Here is a 15,067-nt window from a genome sequence, read left to right on the forward strand (position 1 = left end):
GAGAGAGAAAAGAGAGAGAGAGAGAGAGAGAGAGAGAGAGTGTGTGTGTGTGTGTGTCTTTTAAACAAAATGGGATTTGGACTCAATATTTTGTATTCAGCTTTTTTAAAACAACTGTATTGTACAAATCACATACCATTAAATTCACCCATTTTAAGTGTACAATTCAATGATTTTGAGTAAGTTTGCAGAATTACACAGCCATCACCACAATCCAGTTTTAGAACACTTCCATCCAGTTTCTTTCACTTAGTATATTGCAAACATTTTTCCATGTCAACACAGCCCTTAATGGTTTTGTGTTGTTCCAGTGTGTGCATGTGGTGGGTCAGCATCAAGACAGGTAATTATCTAGGTTCTTTATGTTGTTTACTTTTCCAATCTTGTACATACATGTTTTTGAACCCATCCAAATATTTTTATAAAATAAATTCTTCCAATTGGGTTTTCTGGGTCAAAGATACAATGCATTTAAAATTTTGATTTATATTGCCAAATTTGCCCTCCAGGAGGGTAGTGCCAATTTCTGCTCCACCAGCAATGTATGTTAAACACTGGAGTCATCAGTCTTTTTATTCTTTGCCAATCTAATGAGAGAAAAATATCTTCATTTCTCCTTAATGAACAAGAAATCACTTAGAGGATCAGTGTCTTTCATACATGTAGTGATTTGTCTGTGTTTCTTCCTTGGGGGATTGTCTATTTTTCTTTTGAAAGGTTAGTCTTTTTCTTTAACTCCTTTTATTATTTTAACCCCTCAAAGTTATTAATATTTATTTTCATATCAATACTTTAATTTTTAAGTTGCAATATTTTCCAAAATTGTCTTTTAGCTTTATGTTTTTACTTAAAAATTTTAAATGTTTTCACCCATAGATTTGTAAAAATATGTATCTGTAGTCCCAGCCATTCGAGAAGCTGAGGCAGGAGAATTGCTGGAACCTGGGAGGTAGAGGTTGCAGTGAGCCAAGATCATGCCACTGCACTCCAGCCTGGGCAATAGAGCAAGACTGCCTCAAAAAAAGAAAATCTACAAACAAAATGTAAATCTCTTCCCATGCTTGAAAATATAAAAAAAAAAAAAAACCAACTTTCATGTCTCCATTTAATAAGCATTTATTATTTTAAAATATTTTTTTTATTATTATTTTTAGATGGAGTCTCCCTCTGTCACTCAGGCTGGAGTACGGTGGTACAATCTTGGCTCACTGCAACCTCTGCTTCCTGGTTTTAAGCAATTCTCATGCCTGAGCCTCCTGAGTAGCTGGGACTACAGGCGTGCACCACCATACCCGGCTAATTTCTGTATTTTTAGTAGAGACGGAATTTCACCATATTGGCCAGGCTGATCTTGAATTCCTGACCTCAAGCAATCCACCCACTTCGGCCTCCCAAAGTGCTGGGATTACAGACATGAGCCACCACACCCAGCCTAAAATTGCTTTTTTGTAGAGACTGGGTCTCACTGTGTTGCCCAGGCTGGTCTTGAAATCCTGAGCTCAAGCAATCCTCCCACCTCAGCCTCCCAACGTATTGGTTACAGGCATGAGCCACTGCACCTGGCCAAGCATTTATTATTATTGATGTTAATAGCAATATTTTTACTATGTGCTATGCACTTGGCCAAGCAGTGGGGGTTAAATGGTGAACAAAACAAAGCAATCCTTGCCCTTGTGCAATTTCCATTCATTACTTGACTTTTCAGCTTTCTTAAGACTTACTTGCTCAACTCTGGGAATTCAGAATGGCTTGCACAGGGTATTTTCGGCAAGCCTACAACATACAGATCATAAAATGTATGAATTCACTAATAAAAATAGAGAGCATTCACTCAACAGGTATGTATTAGGCATCTATGTGTCAGGTACTATTAATGCTATTAGAGATTGAATGCCAAACAGCGTGGTCCCTGCTGTCGGGGAGCATAGTTTATTTTAAATTCAGCAATTCTACCATCAAAGTCTAGTGATCCAGTTTTATAAAATGATAAATTGTCATGCTAACTTAATATTTCTTCTGTTATCAGTCTTCATTAAACAAAAGATGATTAGCTTCCTACTCACCCAAGCTAAGCAGTTAAAATGGGTTTTGAAAAGAATTATAATCTCTTGTTACATAGATTGAAGGGAAACATTTTCTAAAAGATAACTTGAAGAGGGTGTTACCAAATCGTCTAGGTCATCTTTCTGTAAAGACTGAAACACTATTTTACCTTGTCTCATAAACTTACATGTTTACAAGTTTATATAAATGATATCTACACATAGAGCCTCGTTCTTTTTTTCTTTTTCTTTTTTTTAAGAGACAGGGTCTCACTCTGTTCAGGTTGGAGTGCAGTGGCACCATCACGGCTCACTGCAACTGCAAACTCCTGGGCTCAAGGGTTCTTCCCACCTCAGCCTTCTGAGTAGCTGGGACTACAAGTGCCTGCCACCACACTAAGCTAATTTTTTATTTTTTGTAGAGAAGTGGGGAACTCGCTATGTTACCCAGGCTTAACTCCTGGGCTCAAGCAATCCTCCTGCTTCGGCCTGCCAAAATGCTGTGATTACAGGTGTGAGCCACTGTGCCCAACCCTCATTCTTTTTTTTTTTTTAGAATGTTGATAGCAAAGACGATAATAAAAGCCCAAGATGAAAATTCCATCAAAGATTTTTTAAAAGGCATTTTTGACCTTCAGGTCATTTTATGTGGACAAGACTCAAGTCAATGGAGCTGGGTGCTTCTTGAAACCTGACCTGGCTGATAGAGGGAGAAGCTGCCATCCTCACCCAGCCCCAGTCCACTCACTTCCCCAGCAGAGTCTGGGAGAACCTCCTGCTCTACATTCACATCTGAAGCAATATGGAGGAAACAAAAGGGAGATTTTTTTTTTTTTTTTTTTTGAGACAGAATCTCACTCTGTCACCCAGGCTGGAGTGCAGTGGCACCATGTCGGCTTACTGCAACCTTCACCTCCTTGGTTCAAGGGATTCTCCTGCCTCCGCCTCCTGAGTGGCTGGGATTACAGGTGTGCACTACCATAGCCAGCGAATTTTTTGTATTTTTAGTAGAGACGGTTTCACCATGTTGGCGAGGCTGGTCTTGAACTCCTGAACTCAAGTGATTCACCCACCTCAGCCTCCCAAAGTGCTGGGATTACAGGGGTGAGCCACCACAGCCCAAAAGGGAGATTCTTGCTTTGAAACAAGTTGGGATGTCCTATGTGCTGTTAATTATAATATCACACGCATCAGGATCACCAAGCCGAAGAAAGTAAGCTAAATCCTCGGAGCTGTGGTCTCAACAGGAGAATGGGAATGAGTGGGGTGGATGGAAACACGAGAGAGCAGAACTGTGTACCAAAACACTGGGAAGGATGTAGCAAATGAGAAGTGGATGACTTCTATCCCTAAAGGCAAAATATTCAGAAGGTACAGTTAACTTATATAGTTAATAAAATGTCTTGGCCAAATGTGATGGCTCACACCTGTAATACCGGCACTTTGGGAGGCTGAAGCAGGAGGATTGCTTGAGCCCAGGAGTTCTAGACCAGCCTGGGCAACGTGGCAAAACCCTGTCTCTACAAAAAAAATTAAAAATGTCTTGGGATTAGCCTTTGGATTGGTTCTTTATCTTCAGTTAATGATTTTATTTAACCCAATTGTTTTCTTCCAACATGATTCAGGAATGGGAGATGGTATTTTACTCTTTAGTAATCTGTTTTAGTTGGCTGCAACAGCTATTTTGGACAGCAGTGGCCACCTGGATGAGTATATTTCATCTTCCAGGTTGTTGCTTTTATAGATGAATGGACACAGCTCGCTAGACCTTTGTACACGCTGAATTCCATGCCACCGTGGGGTGCCAGGCATTTGGTTAGCAGCTGTGGCTGTTGCTTGCTACTAAGGTATGAACAAATCATCCCACTGGTGAGCTGAGCTCGGGGTGGTCTAATTAAAACAGACGCCACTTGGATACGACTTCACAGGACCTCGGAATGCAGGGGAATTTAGGGGTCATCTAGCCCAACCACCCACACATTTCCAGGGAGGCCTGCAGGAACTAAATCACTTCTGCCCCAGCTTGAAGAGGCAGGCATGCCACCTGCTTTCCACATGCAAGCCCCAAGATTCTGTTCCTGGTACACTCAAACTTTATTTGGTTGCCTGGGTGGGGCCAGAGAGGAGGACAAGGAGGGTGTCAAAGGGTCAGCTCAGTAGGGGTGATTCAGGGTGTGCTCCATGATGGTCAGAAGCGCCAGCCACGTCTCTTGGGCTGTGGGGATGATCTGGGAGGCTGGCAGCAGGAAGCCATAGCGCCCAGTGTCCCGAAGCTCGAAAGTAAAGGAGTACTTGATGCCCTGGCTGTAGGTCCAGTCAACAGTGCTTCCGCTGGCTTGATCTGGGGCAGGAGTAAAACAGGAGAGCAAGGGTCAACCACTTTGGGAACATTTACATGGGTTGGGTTAATGATCCAACCCTGTCCAAAGCTCTGTGTCTTGTGTAATGCTGAGTGGAGTCAGTGGCTACTAAGGTCTGCTGTTGACCAAGCAGCCTGACTTCTGAGAAACTCCCACTGAAAGGTCTAAGCCAAGAGGTCCAAAGAGGAGACCAGCAATGGTTCTCCTATTCACTGGGGGATGCAAGGAAGTCTCTGCAATTGCACAAGCCCCTCTGAAAACAGCCTCCCTCCAACAGCCGCTTGGGTGAACCCCAAAATATACCAGAGTTCCCTGCTTGGGTAACCAGGATTTGTTCCCCGGGGGCTCTGGTCTTCGAGGGGGAAAGTGCAAAGAGCCTGAGTCAAAGGAAAAGCCCCTGTCGTTCTCTTAGGAGGAAACTTTGCCCGGGAAACTATAATTAACAGCGGGTCATGAAGCCACTTTTGAATTGGCTCAGGAGAGAGCAGTAGGCTGCATATCAGAATTTAACTTGACAGTGTTGAATGAAGCAAAACCTGGACTCAGAGTTGAATCCGTTTCCAAAGAAGGCCTAGGGTCCAAAAGTGAGGTCAACCCCTGGGTAAGATTGTGACCCACTTGTCCACCAAAGCCCAAGCACTCCGGCAGGAAGCGTGTGAGGTGTGTACGCAGCCCTCCCCACTCACCCCTCTCCCCAGCTTTGACCTTTAGGCACTTGGAGGCAGCCACACTGATCTTGTTATTCCAGCAACATCCTGGCCAGACCACTCAGCAGAGCCTTTGCTCTAGAATGTTCCTCTGCCTGGAAGGCTCTTCCTAGATGGGTAGCCTCCTGGCTGCCACAGCCCCCGCCTATTTCCTTTAATACTTGCCCAAATGTCACTCTCTCAATGAGGCCCGCCCTTCAACCCACCTGCCCCGCCTCCAACCCCAGTGACCCCAGTTCATCTCGCCTGGTCTAGTTTTAGTCTTCTTCCCCAGCATTTGTCACCTCACTTACTGTATCATTTACTTATTTATGCTCGTTGTTGGTCTGCCTGGCTAGAAAGTTTCCTGATCTTTGCTTATTTCATTCATGGCTACATCCCAAGCACATGAAACAGGGCCTGGTGCATAGCAGGTGTTCAATAAACATTTGTTGACTTAATTCCATTTTGATTCAGTAATGCTTCTCCCAGGGGCATTGCATGAGTCAGTAAGTGGGAAATAGATCAGGCCTATTCTCTAATTGAGGGGCACTGGAGGAGAAGTGTTTTTTTAAGTTGAATTTCCTGGTGATCTGCACATCCTAGCAGGACTCTCCACCCCATCCAACCAAGAAACTAGACTTGGCCCCAACACAAGAGGACAAGAGCTCTCGGAGGAATTCACATTTGTCTGAAAGTATCAAAGGAAGCAGAGTTCATGTCAGGAAAAGGGACTGCCCACCCCTCAGAACAGCCCTCACCAGCAGTTGGCAGATCTGAGTGCCCTTGGCCACTTCCCTCCATGAGGGATACTCCCTCGGTCAGGAAGAGCCAGCCGATACTCTTCCCAGGCCCACCAAGAGAGACCATACAGCCACTTACAAATTGCCTTGATGATGCTGCCATACTTGAACTTGGTCCCGTAGAGCGAGGCCAGCGCTGTCACAGCAGCCTCGGAAAGCTGATCCTGGACAAAACACCAAGCAAGGCCACCTGTCATGGCCAGGCTCCTGGAACAGCACGTCCAGGCTAGTCTGGGGGCTGGCAGGGGAGCACAGGAGAAGCACCCTGCAGGCGGGGAGGACAGGAGAAGCACCCTGCAGGCGGGAGAACAGGAGAAGCACCCTGCAGGCGGGGAGGACAGGAGAAGCACCCTGCAGGCGGGGAGGACAGGAGAAGCACCCTGCAGGCGGGGAGGACAGGAGAAGCACCCTGCAGGCGGGGAGGACAGGAGAAGCGCCCTGCAGGCGGGGAGGACAGGAGAAGCGCCCTGCAGGTGGGGAGGACAGGAGAAGCACCCTGCAGGAGGGGAGCACAGGAGAAGCACCCTGCAGGCGGGGAAGACAGGAGAAGCACCCTGCAGGCGGGAGGACAGGAGAAGCACCCTGCAGGAGGGGAGCACAGGAGAAGCGCCCTGCAGGCGGGGAAGACAGGAGAAGCACCCTGCAGGCGGGAGGACAGGAGAAGCACCCTGCAGGCGGGGAGGACAGGAGAAGCGCCCTGCAGGCGGGGAGGACAGGAGAAGCGCCCTGCAGGCGGGGAGGACAGGAGAAGCGCCCTGCAGGAGGGGAGGACAGGAGAAGCACCCTGCAGGAGGGGAGCACAGGAGAAGCGCCCTGCAGGCGGGGAAGACAGGAGAAGCACCCTGCAGGCGGGAGGACAGGAGAAGCACCCTGCAGGTGGGGAGCTCAGAGCCTGCTTGGCCTGTGGGCTCAGCCCAGGAGCCTGTCAGCACAGGCCCCTCGGGGTGTCTAGCTGGCCATCCCTGCCCTTCTGTCATATACACCTCCACATGTGGTGCCTAAGATCAAAGTCTAGCCCTGCCCCTTGCTCTGTCACATGACAGAAGTGACTCCATCACTCCTGTGCCTCGGTTTCCCAGAAAAAGAAAGGTTAGTCCACACTGCTGGTCTTCCCAAGCCATCAGGGTCTGCGGGAGAAAGAGGTGACAGGCAATCTGCAGGTGTCTGTGCCTTACACAGGCCTGATGGGGGAAAGCCCGGGCCTGTCCAATGCCGCCTTGGGGATGAGAGGGCAAGCAGGGGTCAGTGCCTACCAGCTCATCCTGGTCAGGGGCTGGTTCTGTTGTGTAGCCATAGGGATAGAGGAGGAGCTGGGAGTAGCTGTGGATGGAGATGAAGGCTTTGATGTTCCCATGGTCCTTCACAAAGTCCACGATGGACTTGACCTCCACTTCAGAATTGGCAAACTTGCCGTGGTAAGTCTCCGAGCAGGGGTTGCTGCTGGCTCCGGCCACTGCGGGTGGACAGAGGGCATGGTGGGGTGGCTCCTCCTGCCTCTGCGGCTTGTGCAATGCAGTTCTTTGCATGCAGTTAGGGGTGAAGTCGGGTGCGGAAGGGCTCACTCCCACCCCTGGTTTCAGGAAAGCCCAGAGGACTTCTATAACCTGGGGCGCTGCCCTCCCAGCCTGGTTTGGGCAGAGCTGATGGGCATGCTCAGGGAGGGAAGACAGGCTCCTTAGTGGAGACTGGTTCTCACGGTGCCGTGGCTGAGGAGGGAGGAATGAGGTTAAGCTAGAAACCCCCTAGATAGAATTTCAGGCCTTAGCCCATTTGTGAGGAACTTGCCTTTTACAGACAAGGAACAACCACTCTCAGAGCACAGCCTCCACCCCCAAGAGCCCTCAGAGGCAGAGCTGCCACCCCCCACCCTCCCCTCGCTGCAGGGGCAGGAGAGAGGCAGGGAGCAAGAGCAGTGGTGAGGAGCTGTTCCAGGCCATCCCATCCTTGCTCCCAAGACACTCTGGACCTTACACCCAAAGCCAGCGTCCCAGTTCCTGTTGGGGTCCACGCCAACACAGAGGGAGCCTGTTGTGAGGGATCGAGTCTTGCGCCACATGCGATTCTGAGGGAGGAAGCGGGATCAGCCACCTGAGACACGTGTGGGACTGGTCACAGTGCTAGGTGGGGGCTGGTTCAGAGGCTGCAGAGAGCAGAGTGGACGAGCAGGGAGGGCTCCCTGGAGGTGGAAGCCCGCAACACAATCGCCCTGATCCAGAGCAGAGCTGCAGGCACAGCTTGGGCTGGGATCCACCCCCAGCTGGTTGTCAGGGAGGAAGATCAGCAGACGGGGTGTCAGGCGCAGGAGAGTGAGGGAGGCCATGGGGTAGCACTTGGCCAGAGGGTTCTGTACGGCAAAGAAGCCGTGAGGTGTCCCCCACCAGCACCATGGCTTCGCATCATTGGTCAGATGTTTTATTTGCCATAAAAATAGAAGTAGGACCAGGAAGTAAGGTCCAGGGCAGTGGGGCTCCACTGGGGAAATTCTTGACCCTCCCCTGTAGACATTTTGCAATATCTGAAGACATTTTGGTCGTCACCACTCAGGGGGATGGGGGGTCCTACTGGCATTAAATGGATGTAAGTTCAGGGTGCTAGAAACACCTTGGGTGCACAGGACGGTCCCTGTGACAAAAAATCATTCACCCAAATGCCAATCACACCAAGGTTGAGCCACCCTCAGCTAGGAGCACAGGTCTAATTGCCCCTCCCTTGATTTCTGGGGGTTGACATTAGGGGTGAGCTACTTGTGTGGCTTAGAAGCCAGAGGCCCATCCTGCTTCCCCCAAGGACAGGAGAAGACCAGTACCTGGCTGTGGGTGAAGGCAAAGCCATCAGGGTTGGTGACGATCTCCAGGAAGATGTCCATGGTGTCCAGAATGGCAGTGAAAGCTGCATCCTGCCCGTAGTCTTGAGTGATCTGGGGGGGTTAGAGGGGCAGAGGGGCAGCGTGGGCCAGGCCAGGCATCTGGCAAGCCACAGCAATGGACACTTCCCCCTGCCCTCCTCTGTGGTCACTGCTTCTGGATGGGCAAAGGGAGGTCCCGGCTTCTATGGGCCTTGGATACCAATGCCCCACCAGGTGAGAGACCACCTCACCTCCCCACCTTACCTTCTTTGCAAACCAGACCCCACTGGCCTGGGTGACCCACTCCCGGGAGTGGATGCCTGTGTCGATCCAGATGGCTGGACGCTTACTGCCCCCCGTGCTGAACTGTAGAGGAGGCAGGGAAGTGATCAGAGGCAATTTCATAGCTGGGGCCTCATCTCACTGCCCTGAAGGAGACCCCAATCCAGGCCAGGGGCCACCTGCTCTCTGTGCATCTCAGGTAGAGGCTCTGCTGATGGGGACATCACTCCACCAGCATGGGGCTGGGGACGGGACAGGGATCCCACAGAGCTTGGCCTCCTGCCCTCAACCTGGGCTTGGAGTGAATATGACTTGACCAGGCCCCTGGCCCTGCCCCTGTTCTGCTGCCCGGACAGCTCTCCGGGAGACATTACAAACAAAACACTTTATTTATCTGGGTTGGGTGCAAAGGCTCACGCCTGTAATCCTAGCACTTTGGGAGGCCAAGGCAGGTGGATCATTTGAGTCCAGGAGTTTAAGACCAGCCTGGGCAACATGGTGAAACCCCGTCTCTACTAAAATTACGAAAATTATCCAGGCATGGTGGTATGTGCTCGTAGTCCCAGATATAAGCTGAGTGAGGAGAATCACTTGAACCCGGGAGGTGGAGGTTGCAGTGAGCTGAGATCGTGCCACTGCACTCCAGCTTGGGTGACAGAGCAAGACTCCATTTCAGGAAAACACTTTATCTGGACTGCCCAGACTCCACAATACTTTCCACAATGTGACACTTGATTGGGAACACTGGATCACCTAAGAGTTTGTGTATGGGCAGGTGTGCACAGACCCTGACCAGACTGGAGGCTCAGACCTTTCCAAATGTCTGCATGGGGAGTCCATTTAACAGTGTTCTCATGGCCATGATTTCCCCATGAGAACCCATGCCCATCACGGTGCCACATGTGGGTCCATTCTCCCATGTGTATGTCCACATGTGGCTGTTACCTTCAGCACGTAAATGGGACGCCCTTCATAGGTGTTGCCGATCTGGATCTTGCTGACAAGATGTGGGTTCTCAGCCACCAGCAGGTCCACGAAATCATAGATCTGAGGTGGGAAGGAAGAGGTGACTGGCCTTACTAGCTTCTGGGCACCCAGATGCTTTCCTTAACGCTCCACCATCCCAGCCTGCCGTGGCCCTGCAATGCAACGGAGCCACGACCACACAGGCCACACAGAAACAGAGCAGGTGACATGCACACCCAGGCTGGCCCTGGCCCTGCCCCGTTCCTACCAGCCATGATAAAGAGCTGGTTGCTGCGGGGAGTGGCGGCTAGGGGCGCCCTCACCTCCTCCAGGGTGTGGTACGTGGCGTAGTTAAAGGTGTCGGTGGAGCGGGGCTGGGAATGAAAGGCGAACATCTGCGCCTGCTCCTCATCCAGCAGTGACTGCACATCCTCGATCATGATCTCGTAGCTGATGCCATGGGATTCCAGAAAGACCTTGACCGCCTGGATGCTGGGGAAGGGCACTCGGACGTCGATGGGGGAGCCAGGGTAGGCAGGGCCCCGCCAGAAGTCCAGCTGGGAGGACAAGAGCCAGCACGGTCACAGCAGGCTGGAGGCACCAGCCAGGACAGCAGTCAGGGACAGGGACGGCCTGGGAGCGGCTGTTGGTGCCAGAAGTTCTCATATAATTGGGGATGAGACAGGGGTAATAGTGGCAGAGAAAGACAGGGAAACCCCGGGGACTGGAGAGTCCAGTGTGGTCAGGGAAATGTCCCAGAAGCAGTGGAGGGCCTTTGAGACAGCAAGGCAGAGCAGGGAGCCGGAAAGGGGCCTGCCGCATTGCCCAGGTACTCATGGGTAGCAACACTCTGGAGCTGGGAGTTTGAAGTAGCTTCCTAACAGGGGTTAATTCCACGTCTCCTTGTTGGGTGGAGGGACAGGCACAGTCAGCCACAGGGGCTGGTGGGGACTTCAGAGGGCCCTTCTCCCGATTCTGACCTGCAGGTGCTCCAGGTCCTCCAGCTCCTTCACCTTCTGCACCTGGGCCTCATCGGCTGCAGAGATTCGGAGCACCTGGTGCCTGGGCCGAGTGGGAGTGGGGAGTGAGCGCCCGAGGCCGCAGCTGCCCTGGCTGTGAGTGCTCCCCAGGTGCAGCGGGGAGGCAGCAGCCCCAAATCCCCTGACTGGGCCTGGTCCTCCTGGCTAGGAGGGGAAAGCACCGAGGGTCTCAGCAAGGAGAAGCCTGGGCTCCCTCACCCCTTCTCTCCCCATCTTTAGAAACTTCTAGACATGGTTACTGTCTCCATCTCAGTTTGGACTATTTCTCTGTTCCAAGCCAGCCGGGCCTTCTCCTTTCTCCTCTCCTGAAAGCTCCTCAGAGCTCAGATTTCTCCAGGGCTCAGGATACTGTTCTGGGAGACACAGCCTCTTCCCACCCTGGTCCCCCATCTGCCAGCTGCCCCAGGCGGTGCCAGGCCATCCTCTCTGGTTGTATTGCCATGTGTCTGTCTCCTCCACTGATTGGGGGCCGGGTCCTCCCCATCACACTCAGAGAGCACCCCCTCCTCTCCACATCCCTACCCCACAAAGTCCTCCCTGCCAAAGGCAGCCCCCAGCAGGACACTCAACACCAGCAGCCCCCGCATGCTGTCGCCAGGAGGGAAGGTCAGACTGAGGCCAAGACAGCCCTCAGGCTTTTAAACCCTCCCAGGACAGAGGACTCCTGACTGTGCCCGAGGGCTGTTCTCCACTGCCCCCCACAAACCCCGCACCTGGGTCCTGTCCCACGGGGAGGGTGGGGTGGGAGTTCTGAACTCTGACACCCTCTCATCCTTCTTGATAAAGTGGCAGGGAACTGGGCAGCTGGAGAGATAAGCCAGGGCTCCACCCCCGGCCATCTGGGGCCAATGGGGCCTCTGGGGCCAGCAGGGCCTCAGGGTCATCGGGGGCTGGGGCCTCTTGGAGTCCCAGCCGGGACTCTGCCTGCCCACAACGTAAAGCTGCAGTTCTGTTTGCCTGCTGGGCAGCAAAGGAGCCAGGATTCCAAGTGGCCACCCTGCTGGGGCCTCATTCCAGGCGTCCCCTTGTTCCTTGCTCCAGAGCGCCAGCCTTTCATTCCTGGGATCGAGCAAGCGGGGTCTCTGCCCCCTCTCGTCCCCAAGGCGGCTTCAGGCAGGCCCAGGCTTTCCCCCATTAGACCTGTTTAAGGCACAGATACCTGCAGAGTGCCTGACACCTCCTCCTCCCACGGACCCTGATGGCTTGGGAAGACTAGGCGGGGGGACCAATCTTTTGTGTGTTCTTGGCCTCTCACCACAGCAGCTTTGTCCAGGCTGCCCCGGCCCTGTGCGGGGCACATTCCCCTCTGGGGGACTTCCCAGCCCCCTCCTGCTGGCCTTAGGGTCCTGTGGGAGTGCGGCCCGGGCAGCAGCAGTGGGGGCAGGAGTTCAACCCTTGCCAGCGTTTCCCTCCACCCCCACCGCTACAGGGCCCCGAGGTCGGGGTTGCCCTTGACGGGAACAGTAACCAGATGTCATCTGAATCACAAGTGTGGCAGGGGGAGCCAGGGCCAGACCCCTGTGGAGACTACACAGTGTCCAGGAGAAACCAGAACCCACACAGGGGAATTCGATGGGTTCTGGGTGCTAATCTCACCCCAGAGACGTCTCCCAAAATCCACCCTCATCCACAGGCCCCCGAGGCTCTCCTGGCACCATCTAGAAGCTCTGCTCTGTGTCAGGACCCTGACCTTGGGAGCTGGTGACAGCCACATCACCCGTTCTGGTTTCTATCCACTCCCTCTGCCTCCCTACCCCAATCCCTAGCTGGCCAAACCTCCCGTGCCAAGGCAGAGCAGCCCCTTATATATATTTACCCACAACTCTCTTCCGAGCCTAACTCTAGGAAGGTGAGGAAGCCCTAAACCCGCATTTAACAGAACGTGGACCCTGCACAGAGGCTTCTGCTCTCCCCTATAACAGCCTTGCCGGCCCTGCAGGCCTCAGGCAGGGCTCCTGAGCTCCCTGGAGCTTCCTCCGGCTGCTTCCTGGCTCACCTGTCTGCTCCTTCTCTGAATGCTCACCCCTTTGTCCATTTATTCAACCAATACATATTCTTCTAGGCCAAGTACTGGGCTCCATATGGACATGACACCCAATACAGATGCTCTCTGACTTCAGGGAGCTTACAGTCTAGCGGGGAAGACAGAAGTAACCAACTAACTTGTTGGTCCTCTAACAGGTCCTCCAAGAAGCTGTCACCAATACAGGATTAGTCACACAAGGGACTTTTGGGGACTGCTGTCCTCCCTGCAGGAGCCCTGAACAGTACATTTTCTGTGATGTGGCATGGAAAGTACCACAAGGGCTAAGAGGACACACACTAGCCCCAAAGTCCAGAGGAGACTTTACCAAGAAGGGGACATTTGACCTAAGACAGTTTCTTGCTCTGTCACTCAGGCAGGAGAGCAGTGGCACCATCATGGCTCACTGCAGGCTCAACCTCCTAGACTCCAGCGGTCCTCCCACCTCAGCCTCCCAAGTAGCTGAGACTAGAGGTGTGCACAACCACACTCCACTAGTTTTTAAATTTTTAGTGTAGAGATGGGGCCTCCCAAAGTGTTGAGATTATAGGCTTGAGCCACCGCGCCCAGCTTAACTTGGGTTAGTGACAGGATTTTGCCAGGCAGGGAAGGGTGTTCATCACACTATTTAGTGCTTGAACACAAACTCACCTTGATTTCTTCTTCATTGTTTCTAGAATGTTATTTTTGTCTCTCCATGGAGACTGTAAACTTCCTTAGCCAGGCATGGTGACACCTGCAGTCTCAGCTACTCGGGAGGCTGGGATGGGGGGATCACTTGAGCCTGGGAGTCCAAGGCTGCAGTTAGCCATGGTTGGTCCACTGTACTCCAGCCTGGGCGACAGAGTGAGATGCCATGTCTTTAAAAGTTAAAAATGAAATTAAAACATTTTTTTAAAAATAAAAATTAAATCTCCCCGGGCCGGTAGCCAAGTCTTCCCCACTTCTCATCTGGTGCTCTACAGGGCCCTCAGCCTTCTCTACCCTGCACCCCACAGGGAAGGAAGGTTTTGTAGAGTCTTTCTTTGGTTTGCATTATAAAAACAATATTTCTTTTTCTGTTTCTAAATTTGAAGCTGTCCTATAATTTTGAATCTCTTTTGGCTCACACTACACATGTTGGGGGATGTCAGCTGGTTCTCGGGCCTTTTGTGAATTCCTTCCAGAAAAGACAACCCGTCTGAAAAAGGGGTCAGCCTAGGGGAGAGGGTGCAGACTCGCCAAGGGAGCCTCTTGTGCCTCGAGCCAGCAATGTAAGATGCCCAAGAGTCATATAATATATTTTCTTGCAAGTCTGGAAAGGATGAATTCAATGCTATGAGTTCATCAGGACCAGCACCAGCAGAAAGTGGACAGCATCGTGGCAGAGGAATGTGGGTCTCAGGTGTGATCTAAAGCTAATCCTCCAGGCCCTCCAGACCAACTCAGGAAGCCAAAAGGTACCTCTTGGTAAAGGCCAATTTGCTAGAATGTAACCTAGGGCAGAGGGCTAGGGTTCTGCCTTCCCACTCCATGAGATGGTTTCACATTGGTCCAAGGAAGGCAAGGGCAAAGATGGAGGCCACTGGGCCGAGGGCTGGGTAAATAGAGAATGAGGACCTATCGCCATGAGAAAGAAGCCACCAGGCTGGGACCTAGATTCAAGAATGAGTCACGGGCAAGTGCCAGAATGCAAACAGTGAGAGGCCTGAGGCAGCTGCGCTGACTGTGGTCCACAGAGTCCCTCCCCGTTTCTTCCTGGCTAAACAAACCAGATTGTGTGTTGGCATCTGCCCCCAGGAACACTGCCACCCCCAGCTCAGGGACAAATTCTGATTGGTCTAAGATGATTGAAGAAATCTCATTCATTTTGCAACTGACTGGTTTAGAGGTGGGCACATGACCCAGCTTTGCCAATGAGACATGAGAGGAGGTCTGTGAGGAAGCTTCTAGAAAAGATTTCCCCACTCTTAAAAAGAGGGCACCTTTCTCTGAATACTGTCAGGTCTGTTGCCTCACCTTCACACTATATATATATATA

The 15,067-nt window shown here is 51.9% G+C and overlaps 1 protein-coding gene across 1 annotated transcript; it reads right to left on the reverse strand.

The window, feature by feature from the left end:
* Positions 1-4,098: 4,098 nt before the first annotated feature.
* CPA1 (carboxypeptidase A1) lies at positions 4,099-11,638 on the reverse strand. Its single transcript, XM_012474053.2, has 10 exons — positions 11,547-11,638; positions 10,965-11,046; positions 10,308-10,541; positions 9,964-10,065; positions 9,001-9,102; positions 8,698-8,808; positions 7,863-7,953; positions 7,145-7,344; positions 5,971-6,055; positions 4,099-4,383 (listed from the first exon to the last, which is right to left on the reverse strand). Exons 1-10 carry the CDS (start codon positions 11,609-11,611, stop codon positions 4,196-4,198), a joined length of 1,260 nt encoding a protein of 419 aa, XP_012329476.1. The 5' UTR covers positions 11,612-11,638; the 3' UTR covers positions 4,099-4,195.
* Positions 11,639-15,067: the final 3,429 nt, after the last annotated feature.

The sequence above is a fragment of the Aotus nancymaae genome, unplaced genomic scaffold (genome assembly GCF_030222135.1).
Source record: "Aotus nancymaae isolate 86718 unplaced genomic scaffold, 86718_ANA_hifiasm-v0.15.2.pri h1tg000002l, whole genome shotgun sequence".
Lineage (NCBI taxonomy): Eukaryota > Metazoa > Chordata > Mammalia > Primates > Aotidae > Aotus > Aotus nancymaae.